The sequence below is a fragment of the Podarcis gaigeae genome, assembly GCF_964106915.1.
Source record: "Podarcis gaigeae genome assembly, chromosome: 2".
Classification (NCBI taxonomy): domain Eukaryota; kingdom Metazoa; phylum Chordata; class Lepidosauria; order Squamata; family Lacertidae; genus Podarcis; species Podarcis gaigeae.
Window position 1 is genome coordinate 120,598,625 of NC_139679.1, and position 15,208 is coordinate 120,613,832.

The 15,208-nt window shown below is 45.7% G+C and overlaps 1 protein-coding gene across 2 annotated transcripts; it reads right to left on the reverse strand.

Moving 5' to 3' along the window:
- Positions 1-393: 393 nt before the first annotated feature.
- On the reverse strand, positions 394-12,266 carry LOC310837390 (uncharacterized protein). Of its 2 annotated transcripts, XM_083723932.1 has the most exons (7): positions 12,009-12,266; positions 10,021-10,531; positions 9,772-9,871; positions 7,340-7,422; positions 5,689-5,818; positions 1,826-3,303; positions 394-1,595 (listed from the first exon to the last, which is right to left on the reverse strand). In XM_083723932.1, exons 2-6 carry the CDS (start codon positions 10,435-10,437, stop codon positions 1,967-1,969), a joined length of 2,067 nt encoding a protein of 688 aa, XP_083580058.1. In that variant the 5' UTR covers positions 10,438-10,531; positions 12,009-12,266; the 3' UTR covers positions 394-1,595; positions 1,826-1,966. The 2 variants fall into 2 exon arrangements, with proteins under 2 accessions (XP_083580058.1, XP_083580059.1); XM_083723933.1 differs by lacking the exon at positions 394-1,595 and having other exon boundaries at positions 1,860-3,300.
- Between the last annotated feature and the right edge of the window lie 2,942 nt (positions 12,267-15,208).

Genomic DNA, 15,208 nt, shown 5'->3' on the forward strand with positions numbered 1-15,208 from the left:
TTCTTTAATTCCTCCTCACTTTCTGCCATCAAGGTTGTGTCATCTGCATATCTGAGGTTGTTGATATTTCTTCCGGCAATCTTAATTCCAGCTAGGGATTCATCCAGCCCAGCCTTTCGCATGATGAATTCTGCATATAAGTTAAATAAGCAGGGAGACAATACGCAGCCTTGCCGTACTCCTTTCCCAATTTTGAACCAATCAGTTGTTCCATATCCAGTTCTAACTGTAGCTTCTTGTCCCACATAGAGATTTCTCAGGAGACAGGTGAGGTGATCAGGCACTCCCATTTCTTATAAGCTTATCTTTTGCTAATTTTGGGTGTGCCTGCTTTAGACACTTGCTCTTGCAAGAACGTTTTTATATTCAATAAACACTTTGCTGCTTCACCAATTTTGTTCAGATTTTATTTTGAGGGTCTCAGACCCACATCTAACAGCACTGAAAGCCCTAATTGACTTAGGCCCCAAATATCTGAGAAATTGCCTTCTTCTCCACTGACCTTATTGGGTTAAGATTAGCAGAATGGCTCCTCTTGGCTGTTCCACCACCTTTCGAAGATGAGGGGTTGACCTGCAAGAGGGCATTCTCCATGGCAGCCTCTAGGTTGTGGAAATCCGTCCCCATAGATCTGCCTCAGGCACATTCCTTGTATAGTTAATGTCATATGCTGAAAACACACCTCTTTGCTTTTTTACATTTGAGATACAGGTTTTCAGGAAACCATCTACCCCCATTCCTGTGAATTTAACTTGGTTTTAAACTGTTTTTAATACAATATTTTAATTGCTGGAATCCACCTTATTGTGAAAGGCAAGTAAGAAATCAAATAGCTAATAACAATATTTCAGATCCAACTGCCAATTTTACAGGATACCTGAATGGGTGAAAAGAAAGCAATAATTCTAATAACAAGGTTATATACAAGCAGGTTTCAATCTAAGCATGCAGGTGTTTTATTCGAAACATGCAGGTGTTTTTACTCCGGTCACTTTTAGATTATTGTTATATAAATGCAGTTGTTCAAAGTGCCTCTGGCCATGCCACTCAGAGACGGCACTCAAAGATGTTAATTTCACTAGGTCCTGTCATTTCTAAACATACAGCTATCAGCTAGGTCATGCTGTTCCTTTTTGACTAGACAATTTTTTCTTTGAATTGGTCCCTGAACGAAACATAACGCATTATAAGGGTTCATTGCTTACAACAGAGATAAGTTTTGAAGCTTAGCTGAATCAAGATAAGGCAGTTCAGTATCTCCTGTCAAGGGTTTGCACTGCTTAACAGAGAAGGATGAATCAAATTCAGCTGCAGAAAGTTGGGTTTCCACAGAAATGGGCCTGATTAATTTTTCTCTGTTATTAGATTGTCTAGGACATGGAGTTATCTGCAACATTATATTTGACAGCAATATGTACTTGTAATGGTTATAAGGGGTTGCTTGTGCGTAAGTTACCGTCACTGCTGGCTAGATTACCTGGTTAAACCTGTCTTGGCTGACAGCCCTTCACTCTGTGGCCGTTCAGTCACTCGCAGAATCCATCAGCAGGCGTTTCTTGAACCTCTTCCAGCAAAGAAGTTGTTTGACGCGAAGTCTCCTCCTACTCTCCCTGCGCGGAAATCTTCTGCGCAGGGAAGGAGTGGCCAGAGGTGTGCCTGTGCTCTCCCCACTAGTTTCGGGCGAAGAGTCTTGGAGACCCCTCTCCGAATCCCCCATCTGCCCTCCTTCTCTACTGGTGTGGCGCTGATTTCCTTCCCCAGCGGATGGGCTTCCTCTCTCCCTGCTGGGCCCCTCTCCTGCATCGCTCGAGAGCCTTGCCTCCACCTCTGACTCGGATGTCAGTTCCCTGACAGTACTTCATACATTTATGTCTATTTTCTTATCCTTTCACAAAAATAAATATTACTCATCGACATTTCCGTTGGAGAAAAAACTTATATGTGGGCTCGCCGGTATGATCCAGAGTTACTGCGTATTCCAAGCACTGCTGTGAATTCTTTGATGATAGGCGAGATTGATCTTACTGCTGAAGCTTTTTCCGCATTCAATGCATTGGTACGGTTTCTCCTGTGTGTGAATTCTCTGATGAGAGGTAAGGTTGCTCTTCTGACTGAAGCTCTTCCCACATTCTGAGCACTGATACGGCCTTTCCCCCGTATGAATCCTTTGATGGGAAGTGAGGTTGATCTTGTGACTGAAGCTCTTCCCACATTCCAAACAATGATAGGGTTTCTCCCCTGTGTGGATTTTCTGATGCGAAATAAGGTTTGAACCTCGAATGAAGCTCTTCCCGCACTCTGAACATTGATACGGCTTCTCCCCGGTGTGAATCCTCTGGTGGGAAGTGAGGTGTATCATCTGAGTGAAGCCCTTCCCACATTCCAAGCATTTGTATGGCTTATCCACTCTGTGGATTCTCTGATGAGAACTAAGGGTGGAACTCTGACTGAAGCTCTTCCCGCACTCGGGGCACCGAAATGGCTTTTCCCCTTTGTGGATGTTTTGGTGTGAAGTCAGGCTGGAGTATCTAATGAAGCTTTTCCCGCACTCCACGCACTGGTAGGGCTTCTCCCCTGTGTGAATTCTCTGGTGGGATGTGAGGTGAATCTTCTGGCTGAAACCCTTCCCGCATTCCAAACACTTATGTGGCTTTTCCACCCTGTGAATTCTTTGATGGGAACTCAAGGTAGAGCTCAGCCTGAAGCACTTCCCACATTCAGGGCACTGATACGGTTTCTCCCCTGTGTGCGTCCGGTGATGGGAAGCGAGGTTCGCCTTCTCGCTGAAGCTCCTCCCGCATTCCGGGCACTGATACGGTTTCTCCCCTGTATGAGTTCTTTGATGGGAAGTGAGATGAATCTTCTGGCTGAAGCCCTTTCCGCACTGCAAGCACCTGTACGGCTTCTCCGCTCTGTGAATTATCTGATGAGAAGCAAGGGTGGAACTCAGGCTGAAGCGCTTTCCACATTCCACGCACCGGAATGGTTTCGCCTCTTTGTGAATCATCTGATCAATTGCAGTTATCATCTCACTGACACACTTTCCGCCTTCTAAGCACTGGTTTGTTTTTTGACCCACGCGAGGAGCTGAACCGAAATATTCCCAATACACACAACATCTGCTCATTTCTCTTATTTCATCTGTTGTTTCATCTGTTGCAATCTCGGAAGCAGAGGATTTACTCCCGCCATTCGGATTTGTTTCTGTTTTCCTTCTCTGCTGTTCCAAGTCTTTACATGTACCTTGTTCTGGTGGCAACCCAGGTAGTTCTGTTTTCGCCATGGTTTCACGTATGTCTTCTGCTGCAACGGGGAGAGAAAAGAGAGGAAGAAATGAGAGTCTTGAATCACTGGACAGCTTAAACCACCACATGTGATAAATGGAAGAAACTGCTAATGCTTAGATGGGAGGGAAATCCTATCACACATCTAAGAACCACTGTTTCAGCTCCCAGCTCAGACCTGAAGTTCACTGGTTTATCCTGGGCTGGTCACTCTCTTTCAGCCTAGCATACCTCACAAGGTTGTTGTGTAAGCAAATGCAACAATCAGATACGATACGATCATCTTTATTGTCATTGTCCCATACAGAACAACGAAATTGAAAAAATCTACATCAGACATTCAAAAACCAACAAGCCTGCTGTCCCAGCTATCCCAACCTGGTTAGCCCCCCTAAAAACTCTGATACCCCATTTTAAAATACAATATACTCCCATAGAGACTCCTTACACTGCGTTGAAAACCAAAATCGCATTTGGCAGGCGAGAATTCTACCACTTGCTTAAAATGTATATAGGAAGTGCAGTGTAAGCGATAGAAGTCAATCAATGAAATTTTATTATTGAGATATTTGTAGAATAAATTTGGAAGAAATTCTTCCAATTTTTCTTCCTCTTCCAATTTTTCTTCTTATTTGTTATTTTCTTCCTTTTTTCATTCTGTTCTTTTTTTATATATGTATGCTTATCTGAAAAAATATACGTATGTATGTATTTGTATGTATTTTGCTTGTATTTTGTAATAATTATGTTAAATAAAATTTATTTTAAAAATTTAAAAAACAAAACAAAAACAAAAAACAAAATCACATTTGGATAGAAACTGTGTGCAGCCGGATAACAACCTGGCTCACTGGTCCAAAGAGATTCCCCCACCTGCTAACTAAAGGATGATGGAAGGAGCCCTGGTGCATCCTGGGAAATGAGTTTGGAGAGGTGATACCAGCGAGAACAGACAGTGGGCCAATTGCAACAGCGAAGCTGTTCTGTCAGGCTTCTGAGGAAAGACCATGGCTCAGTGGTAGAGCTTCTGCCTTGCATGAAGAAGGTCTCAGGTCCAGTCCCTGGAATCTTCAGGTATGACTGGAAAAGCCTTCCTGCCTAGAACCTTGGACAACTTCTGCCAGTCCAGTGTAGACAATACTGGACTAGATGGATCAATGGTTTCACTCAATAACTTCTTATATTCTCCAATAACTCTAAATTTTTTTTTTGTATTTAAATCTATTTTTGTATCCCAAAGGTCATTAGTGAAATTTTTAAAGTGAAGCTTTCAATAGACTTTGATTTCATAACAGTGGGTATACTTGGAAACACGGCTATAGAGAAAAGTGACCAGTTTAGCTTCAAAGCTATGATATTAGCGGGAAAGGCAATGATAGCTTTAGGTTAGAAAAGATAGAGAAAAATGGACAGTAGAGGCATGGAATACCGTGTTTTTCGCTCTATAAGACGCACCAGACCACAAGATGCACCTAGTTTTTGGAGGAGGAAAACAAGAAAAAAAATATTCTGAATCTCAGAAGCCAGAAGAGCAAGAGGGATAGCTGTGCAGTGAAAGCAGCAATCCCTCTTGCTGTTCTGGCTTCTGGGATAGCTGCGCAGCCTGCATTCACTCCATAAGACGCACACACATTTCCCCTTACTTTTTAGGAGGGAAAAAGTGAGTCTTATAGAGCAAAAAATATGGTAGTTATTTGTTTGAACTGATTCAGTCGGACGTTGTCGCAGTCATGTCACAGGACAACGTGGAACGTCAAGTCCACCACAATAAGGAACAGATGGAACCCATATCTTGATTGGATAAAAACTAATGGAACAAAAGACATTTGGTGGAATCCAAAAACGCTATGCCTGTGGCTGAGAATAATTGTTTGGGGGGGGGAAGGGAGGGAAAGGAAAGGAAAGGAAAAAATTCTACGGGAAATTTAAAAATTGGAACGAGATAATATAATGTATGTAAAAATCCCGAACTTGAATAAAACCTGAAAAAAATAAATTTATTTTTGTATTTGTGCTTATTAATGTATGAACAACTTGCATATAAACGTAGACTTGCCATGGACAAATTCAATGGTATTTGGAATCCATTCTTACAAATACTGTAATAGGTTAAGATCTGGTGAAGCACAATAACAACCTTGCAAAGTACAGTCGTACCTTGGAAGTCGAACGGAATCCATTCCAGAAGTCCTTCCGACTTCCGAAACGCAGCTTCAGCTTACAAATCTTCAAATAACCCTGCTAATGAGGTTAATTGCTTTGAATCGGTAAATATAGATCAACCCTGCTAGAAAAGGGGGAAAGCGGATTTGAGGTACCAAGATATTGAGATTCTGCCATAAAAAAACCCTATAATGTGCCTACCATTTCTAAATAAATGTGATTGTCTGCTTGAGGGTCTTACCGAGAGAGGCGACAAGATGGCCGTTCTCCTGCATGACTTCTGTATGCAGCGCTTTCTGGTGAGGAGCCAGCCCAGCCCATTCCTCCCCTGTGAAGTACACAGCAACCCCCTCAAAGGACGATTCTGCACCCTAGGAGACAACGAGAGGTGTCTGTAGTTGTGGGGTGTAAATAAATGGAGAAAATGAAATATTTGCCTCTTTGTAGGCAGCAGGCATGCCATCTACTGGCAAAACCCATAAGGCTCATCAAGGAAAGGAGACTGGGCAGTATATACTTGAGAAGGCTGAGAGGAGATACGATCGCCATCTTCAAATGTCTGAAGGGCTGTCACATGCAAAATGGAGCCAGCTTGTTTTTGTATATAATAATATAATAATTTATTATTTGTACCCTGCCCACTCTGGGCGGCATCCAACAAAGATTAAGAATACATTAAAATGTCACACATTAAAAACTTCCCAGAACAGAGCTGCCTTCAGATGTCTTCTAAATGTCAGGTACCACTGTCATCGTCTTCTTCTTCTTCTTCTTCTTCTTCTTCTTCTTCTTCTTCTTCTTCTTCTTCTTCTTCAAGCCCAGAGGCACCTAGGCGGACCCCAGCCTATCTCCCTACAATACCTCAAGGACTGCCTCTTCTCATATGAACTGATCCAGACCCCAATATCGTCCTCTAAGTCCCTTCTTTGTGGGCCGCCTCCATGAGAGGTCTGGTGGGTGGCAACACAAAAACGGGGCCTTTTCTGCACTGGCTCCCAGTTTGTGGAATGCTCTCTCCAGGCGCCTTCATGACACACCTTTAGACACCGGGCAAAAATGTTCTTCTTCAACCAGGCCTTTGGCTGTTTGACAGCAATCCGATGCCCTTTTAAAGGAGGGGATGATTGGTTTGGTTTTGTTCTTATTGTTATTGTGCATTTGTGGGTTTCCCTCCAAAAATGAAGGGGAAATGCGTGTGCGTCCTATGGGGCGAATGCAGGCTTTCGCTGAAGCCTGGAGAGCGAGAGGGGTCGGTGCGCACCGACCCCTCTTGCTCTCCAGGCTTCTGGAGAGCCGCAGCGCCAGTCCCACAAGGTCGGGGGACAGCGGGGAGGCGGAACGCCGCCATCCCGCTGTCTCCCGATGTGGTCTGCAGGCGGGCGGCGGGGATAAGAGCGCTTCTCCCTGCTGCCTGCCCCACAGCAGCGCGTCCTCCCGCTGTCCCCGGACCTGATCTGCAGGCGGGCAGCGGGGAGAAGAGCGCTTCTCCCCGCTGCCGGCCCCACAAGCGCCTGGGGGGGAAATAAAATTTTTTTTCTTTATTTCCCCCCCAAAAAACATGGTGCGTCCTATGGGCCGGTGCGTCCTATGGGGCGAAAAATACGGTATATATATATATATATATATATATATGCTTTCGTATATATATATATATATATATATATATATATACACACACACACACACACACACACACACACACACACACACATATATATATACACACACATATATAAAATAAATATAAAATATAAATATAAATAATATTCATTCTATTTATATTTATATTATATATTATTATTTTTTAGTTTACGTTGTGAACTGCCCTGATGAATTTAACAAACAAACAAACGAGTGAATGAATGAATGAATGAAATGATCTGTCCTCCTACCTGATTTCTTGTCGCAGTGACTGCTTCGCCTCTGGAATAAAGGAGAGACGGCTGAGCAGGCCTTGTCAAGATCGTTCCTTCACCTGTGAGAGACAAAAGGTGATCTCGCTCGTCCCAGAGTTCAAGTGACACATCTCTAAGTGGCCGCCGAGGGTGGAGATCAAGGCTGCACAGTTGGAATTGTTCCACCAGCAAAAGCACTTCTGCTAGCCAGATGGAACAGACTCCTCTCTCCTCCTGACCCTGCGCTGTGGGTTCTCCTGAACCCCACACTCAAAGCTAATTTGGGGCAGGCATGTGGGGAAGGAGAGAAAAAAGCCCATGTGCTGGCGGGATCCATTGTGATGGCTCCCGCCAACGTAACTATTTAGTCGAATCTGGCCCTGAGATTACGAAACGTCTCACCCGTTTTTTAGCTTCCTAAAATGGTCAGACCCCTTTTCTTTTTCTGGGATGTTGGCAACAAGGGAGAACCAGTGCGGTGCAGCAACTCGAATGTCAGATTGGGACCTGGGTTCGTGTCCTCACTTAGCCGCAAAGTTCACTGGGTGACGTTGGGCCAGTCACTGCCTCTCGGCCTAACCTACCTCGCCGGGCTGTTGCTGAGAGGATAAAACGAGGAAGGGGAGAACCACTTTGAGCTGCTTGGAGAAAGAGGTGGGATAGAAACGCAGTAAACAAACAAATAATTGTGTTGATTTCCATTGCAGGCAATGGCTTAAAAATTGCTGCAAGGAGATTTGTTTTCTCTTGTAATTTTTACCGGATATTTTTTGTGTTGCTTCTCCATTAATAAAATATTTTCACGGGAGCTTACTATTACTCAATACTAGCTTCTCTGATAAATAATGCGGCATTTTATCTGTTTTGCATTATAAGAATCTCCTTTTAAAATAACAAGGTAAAATTTTGTTGGAACAAATCTCATTGCAGCAATTTATCAGCCGCTGCTGCTGTGCGTGGTTGTTTTCTTTTTTCAAACTCATACGTGCAGTTCCTGAGTTTAGCGGAAATGTTCCATATATAGACACATTATTGGAATAAGCACATTATTGTGGGAAGGGGGCTATTGGTTTGTTTTAGTTAGTGAGGCATTTTGTATTCTTATTTTGCATTTATTTTTTTGCTGTGAACTGCAGTATACAAGTATCAATAATGCTTTTGAAACATGGACCACTTATAAACGCCATCTCCATCAACGGTGCCTCCGAAAAATTTTACACATCACTTGGGAAGACAGGCAAACTAATGCCAGTGTACTGGAAGAAGCAAAGATCACCAGTGTGGAAGAAATGGTTCTTCAACATCAACTTCGCTGGACCGGTCATGTTGTGCGGATGCCTGATGGTCGTCTTCCACAGCAACGACTCTATTCCAAACTTAAAAATGGAAAGCGTAATGCCGGTGGTCAACGAAAGAGTTTCAAAGACTCTCTCTAGGAAAATCTTTTAAAATGTAGTATAAACACCGCAACTGGGAAACACTGGCCTGCGAGTGCTCCAGTTGGAGAGCAGCCTTTACCAAAGGTGTTGTGGGCTTTGAAGACACTCGAACTCAGGACGCAAGGGAGAAATGTGCTAAGAGGAAGGCACGCTCGCTTGGCAAACCCTCACCATGATCAACTCCCGCCCGGAAACCAATGTCCCCACTGTGGAAGGATGTGTGGATCCAGAATTGGCCTCCAGAGTCACTTACGGACTCACTGTTAAGAAGAAGAATTTGGATTTGATATCCTGCCTTTCACTCCCTTTAAGGAGTCTCAAAGCGGCTAACATTCTCCTTTCTCTTCCTCCCCCACAACAAACACTCTGTGAGGTGAGTGGGGCTGAGAGACTTCAAGGAAGTGTGACTGGCCCAAGGTCACCCAGCAGCTGCATGTGGAGGAGCGGGGAAGCAAACCCGGTTCACCAGATTACGAGTCCACCGTTCTTAACCACTACACCCCACTGTGTTTATGGAAGACAATTTTATTCGGCTACGAATGATCGCCAAAGAACACAAATATAAATATACAGTGGTGCCTCGCAAGACGAAATTAATCCGTTCCGTGAGGCTCTTCGTATAGCGTTTTTTTCGTCTTGCAAGGCAAGCCCATTGACAGCTTAGCGGATTAGCGCTATTAGCGGTTTTGCGGCTTTTAGCGATCAGCTGTTAAGCGGCTTAGCCGCTTAGGAAAAGGGGGGAAAGGGGGGGAAACCCGCAGGAACTCGCAAGACATTTCGTCTTGCGAAGCAAGCCCATAGGAAATTCGTTTTGCGAAGCGCCTCCAAAACGGAAAACCCTTTCGTCTAGCGGGTTTTCCGTCTTGCGAGGCGTTCGTCTTGCGGGGCACCACTGTAAATATAAATATAAATATAAATATAATAAAAGGCAATCCTTGGATTTCTTAAATAAGTGCAGGGAGCCCAAGATGATGCCCCATTCAGCCTTACCCAGTGAGGTGGCACCTCCAAGAACAGTCTCTCTTTCTCTGGGACCCACCGGAGCCTTCTCTGCGTCAGGGAAATCAGGAGCCACTTCTGAAAACAGACCCTTTACCAGAAACAGGGAATGTGGGGAAGGGTGACAAAAAGGGAGAGTCAAGAGGCTTTGGGACATTTTCAGTGCAGATTGGACAATTGCAAAGAGTGCCAGGATAGTCTCCTGAACGTTGCAAGCACCAGGATGAAACCCTCTCTCACCTGCAGCTCTGTCTGCTTCTTCTCCTCTGCCCGACTCAGGAGGAAACCTTCGGCCAGGGCCACCGCCTGGGAACTGGTCTCCGCTCCACATTCTCTGACCCAGTTCTCCATCTCCGGGGGGAGGACAGCCAGGAACTGCTCCAAGATCACTAAATCCAGGATCTGAGCCTTGGTGTGTCTCTCCGGCTTCAGCCACCGACGGCAAAGATGGTGGAGTCGGCTGCAAACCTCTCGGGGTCCCTTGGTCTCCTGGTAGCAGAAACGCCTGAAACACTGGCGCTGAGTGTCTGAGCTGAGGACAACCTCCTCGCCCGGGATCTCCTGCGTGGTTCTTTCCCAGAATCCCCCGCTGCTGCTAGTCTGGGTGACGCAAGGGCCTCTTCCTGCTTCACGGCCAGCTGTTTCTGGATCCTCCATCTTCAATCTGTTTTCCAGGTAAACCGCTCTCTCCTCTCTTGCCAATTTCTCAAGGCAAACCCAAGGGGCCGGCTGAAGTCACCGCTACCAAGACCTGCAAAGCCAAGAGATTGTCTTTTTTAAAAAAAAAATGTTTAACCATTTTTTCGATACAAACATCAACTGCAAAAGACACATATCATAATAACAATAATAACAACACAATTTGACAATTCAGATTTGAATACACTGATATACCTCCGACTACACCTTTTTTGAGGGACGCGGGTGGCGCTGTGGGTTAAACCACAGAGCCTAGGACTTGCCGATCAGAAGGTCGGCGGTTCGAATCCCTGCGATGGGGGGAGCTCCCGTTGCTCAGTCCCTGCTCCTGCCCACCTAGCAGTTTGAAAGCACGTCAAAGTGCAAGTAGATAACTAGGTACCACTCCAGCAGGAAGGTAAACAGTGTTTCCGTGCGCTGCTCTGGTTCGCCAGAAGCGGCTTAGTCATGCTGGCCACATGACCCGGAAGCTGTACGCCGGCTCCCTCGGCCAGTAAAGCGAGATGAGCGCCGCAACCCCGGAGTTGGCCACGACTGGACCTAATGGTCAGGGGTCCCTTTACCTTTACACCTTTTTAACAATATTTTTCCACCTCTCTTTCTCCTTCTCCTACTTTCCACCACTTATCGCTTAAATATTTGTTTAAGCGATAAGTATATTTGCCTTATCGCTTAAATATTTGTTCCAGATTTCTTCACATTTATCCATTCTTATTTTGCACCAAGACATTGTTATGTTAGAAAATTATGACGTCTCAGGGCTGGAAGATTTTCCTTGAAGAAATGTGGATAAATCTGGGTTAGCTATAGAAACTAGAGATTTGTGGATGGAGTTCCTTTCCTTGAGGACTAGTGGATTGAAGCCTTCAATCTGGCTTGGATTGGATAGATGCAGGATCCCACCCCTCTGATCTCCCACTTACAACTCTTCCTCCTTTAGGCGCCCTCCTCTTTTCCAGCTTCCACCTTCCCTTCACCCCAAAACACCCCCAGACAGAGACTTCCTCTCCCAATCCGTGCCCTGTAACCTTTAAAGCCCAGATTCGCACAGGGACTTTTGCTACCCATCAGCGTCTCCCGCCTTTGATCGACAGCTTCCCCCAGTTTTGCATTCCGGCCTCCCCACCGCGTGTCTGGGCTTGCATGTCTGAAACGGCGCGCGCGCGCTTCTCCAGTGGATGCGCGATTCGGAGGGGTTGGTTAGGAGCACCCTTTCGAATCTTGGCACAAACTACGCCGCGCTTCCGCCAATCAACGCCGCGCTGCACACCGACACGCCCTGCGCTTCCCCGCATCATGATGCGGGTGTTCTGTTCGTGTGAAAGGATGATCATGTGCACAAGCGGGGTGAAAATGTTGAGAGGAGGCTCTTGCTTGCTCTTCTCGGGCTCTTCTTTTCTATTCAGCCAGAAATCCGGGCCTCTCTCTCCCCCTCGCAGGGGACTCCACCCCCCCCTTTTCCTGCATTGCAGTTGCATCTTCCCGACTCCTCTCCACCTTAAGTCAAATTAATAGGTAGGGGGGCTCACCAGATCGTAGAAGGGTCCCCGATGCCGAACTGGGGAGACCCCGAGGCTGCATTCCTCCAAAGCAAGAACTAGGCAGGAGGAGCTTTGGCCAGAAATACCCATTTGCTTTGTAGGTCTTCCCCCCCCTCCCCAAATCCCCATCCTCTCTAGGAATCCAACTCAGATAATTTTAACCCTTGGCAGCTCAAGCTGTAAGATGCTTTTTCTCTCTCTTAAAACAGGAGCCAAGGAAGAAAGGAGCCCTGTGAATGCAGATCCCACACCTGGTGGGTGGAAGGAGTGAAAGCAGTTTGGGGAAGAAGGAATAACAGAATCCTAAAGAGGACCGCCTCCTTCCATATAAACCTACCCGGACCCTGAGATCATCTTCCGAGGCCCTCCTTTGTGTGCCTCCTCCTCGAGAGGTCCGGAGGATGACAAGGCAAGAACAGGGCCTTCTCTGCAGTGGCTCCCCGTCTGTGGAATGCTCTCCCCAGGGAAGTTCACTTGGCGTCTTCATCACACACCTTTAGGTGCCATGCAAAAATGTTACTTTTTAACCAGGCCTTTGGTTGATCTGATTTACATCCTATGCCCTTTTAAAATGTTTTTTGGGGGGTGCGGGGGAGGCTATTGGGTTGCTGTTTTTATTTTTATTATGTATTTTGTGGTTTTGTATCTTGATTTATTCTGTGAGCTGCCCTGAGAAACCCTGGGTATATATATGAATTCAATAAATAAATAAGCCTCCGGGTCATGTGGCCAGCATGACTAAGCCGCTTCTGGTGAACCAGAGCAGTGCACGGAAATGCTGTTTACCTTCCCACTGGAGCAGTACCTATTTATCTACTTGCACTTTGATGTGCTTTCGAACTGCTAGGTTGGCAGGAGCAGGAACTGAACAACGGGAGCTCACCCCGTTGCGGGGATTCAAATCGCTGACCTTCTGATTGGCAAGTCCTAGGCTCTGTGGTTTAACCCACAGCGCCACTCCGCGTCCCATTTTTATGGACCTAATAAACCAGAGATATTTTAGGGAGCAGGCCAGCAGGTGGGGCCCATTACTTATATCATAGGAGCCTACACAACACAAAACACCGTTGCGGTATGATCTGATTTACATCCTATGCCCTTTTAAAATGTGGCTTTTTTGGGAGGGGGTTGTTATTGGGTTATTGTTTTTATTTTGATTTTATATATTGTGATCTTTTCTGTGAACTGCCCTGAGATCTCTGGTACATATATTCAATAAATTAATGATGAATAAGAAGAAGAAGAAGAAGAAGAAGAAGAAGAAGAAGAAGAAGAAGAAGAGGAAGAGGAATTTGGATTTGATATCCCGCTTTATCACTACCTGAAGGAGTCTCAAAGCGGCTAACATTCTCCTTTCCCTTCCTCCCCCACAACAAACACTCTGTGAGGTGAGTGGGGCTGAGGGACTTCAAAGAAGTGTGACTGGCCCAAGGTCACCCAGCAGCTGCATGTGGAAGAGCGGGGACGCGAACCCAGTTCCCCAGATTATGAGACTACCACTCTTAAACACTACACCACATAATAATAATAATAATAATAATAATAATAATAATAATAATAATAATAATAATAATTGTAGACTTGGAAGGTGTTATGTACTGAATCACCACTGTTGGTCTAAGTATATGAAATGTAACCGATATGCTTTTGTGCCTAATTGAACCATTATGTGTACTGCTGTATATAAGGAAACCATTACGATTGTAACTAATGCCTTATCTCGGTGGGGAGGGGTGTTATGTACTGAAGTTCTCACCCTGGGACAGCAGGGGGATACTGTAGATAGTTATGCAAATGAAGGATCGAAAGTGACGTTCAGTGATTGGATAGTTTTAGAAAATGGCAACAGTTACATCGTTCTGGAGCTCTATATAAGCAGGCTGACTGAGCTCCTCCGTTCAGTTCTGTTCCAGCTTACAAATAAAGAGCTGCTTTGGAAGAATCGCTGTGTCGTCTGATATGTTCGCCCACAACTTAACAGAAGGGACCTCAAGAGTCATCTAGTCCAACCCCCTGCCATGAAAGAATCTCAGCTGAAGCATCCATGACAAATCAGCTGGGCTAGCTCAGTCGGTAGAGCACAGGAGTCTTAATCTCAGGGTTGTGGGTTCGAGGCCCACATTGGGTGAAATATTCCTGCATTGCAGGGGTTGGACTAGATGACCCGTGGGGTCCCTTCCAATTCTACCATTCTATGATTCTACGGACCTCTGCTTGAAAACCTCCAAGGAAGGAGAGTCCACCACCTCTCAAAAAAGACGCTTCCGCCATCAAACAGCTCTTACTGGATTTGTGTAGGGTGTACTCCTTAGGCTTGTCTTCTCCCAAAGATATCGTGCAAGGCAGTGGATCCGAATCAGTGTTTTACATCACCTTCCCAGGTGGACACGCCGAAACTGCCCCTAACTTCCCTCCACAGCACACGCAGAAACCACCTTCGTGATTGTTGGACCCTCCACTTGTGAGTCGAAGCCATTCCCAGGATTGTGGCTGCTGTCACCGGCTGACAGCTTGTAGGAGCCACAGGTCAGAGCTGAGTGCAGGGTGGGGACCAGAGGTGGACAAATGACCCCAGAAGGAGCATGGCGTGCCCCCACCAGAGGGACTACCCCTCCCCTAACACCCAGGAATCACAGCTAAAAAAACAACAACCTTCTCGGATGCCTATCCAACCTGTTTAGAAACCTCCTGGGTAGTCTGTTCTGCTGCCTAACAGCTCTTACGGCCAGAAAGTTCTTTCTAGTGTTTATATAGATATTTAGATGGTTAGTTAGAATAATAGAATCTTAAAGAGTTGGAAGGGATCCGAGGGTCATCTAGTCCACCCCCCGCAATGCAGGAATGAGGGAGTTTGTTCCGCTGTCAAACAGCTCTGTCAGAAGTTAGCAGCCCCTAAGGAGGAGCAAATACTTGGAATAGGTGGAGAGTGGCTGTGAAATGAGAGCAGAAGGTGCAGGAAAGAGAGCTCAGGCACTCAGGGAACTGGGAAACATTAACAGATTCTGCGAAACGGTGCTCTTTTTAGAGAAATACAGCTTGTGCACGCTGATTTTCTTTTATTTGTTAAGCATGGAGAACACACAGACCTGGCTGTTAACTTACAAAATTCTCAACACCAGTTCTCAGGGCACATCTTCTCCCTTGCGACGCTACTGAGTGAAACTCAGGGAAAGAGAACAAGCACTGAG

Excerpts from the sequence above, each read along its gene's own strand:
- LOC310837390 (XM_083723932.1), bottom strand. The coding sequence starts at position 10,437 with ATGGAGGATCCAGAAACAGCTGGCCGTGAAGCAGGAAGAGGCCCTTGC. Across the intron at positions 5,819-7,339 it reads TCACTGCGACAAGAAATCAG|GGTGCAGAATCGTCCTTTGA; the intron begins GTAGGAGGACAG and ends GTTGTCTCCTAG. Across the intron at positions 3,304-5,688 it reads CCATCTTGTCGCCTCTCTCG|CAGAAGACATACGTGAAACC; the intron begins GTAAGACCCTCA and ends TCCCCGTTGCAG.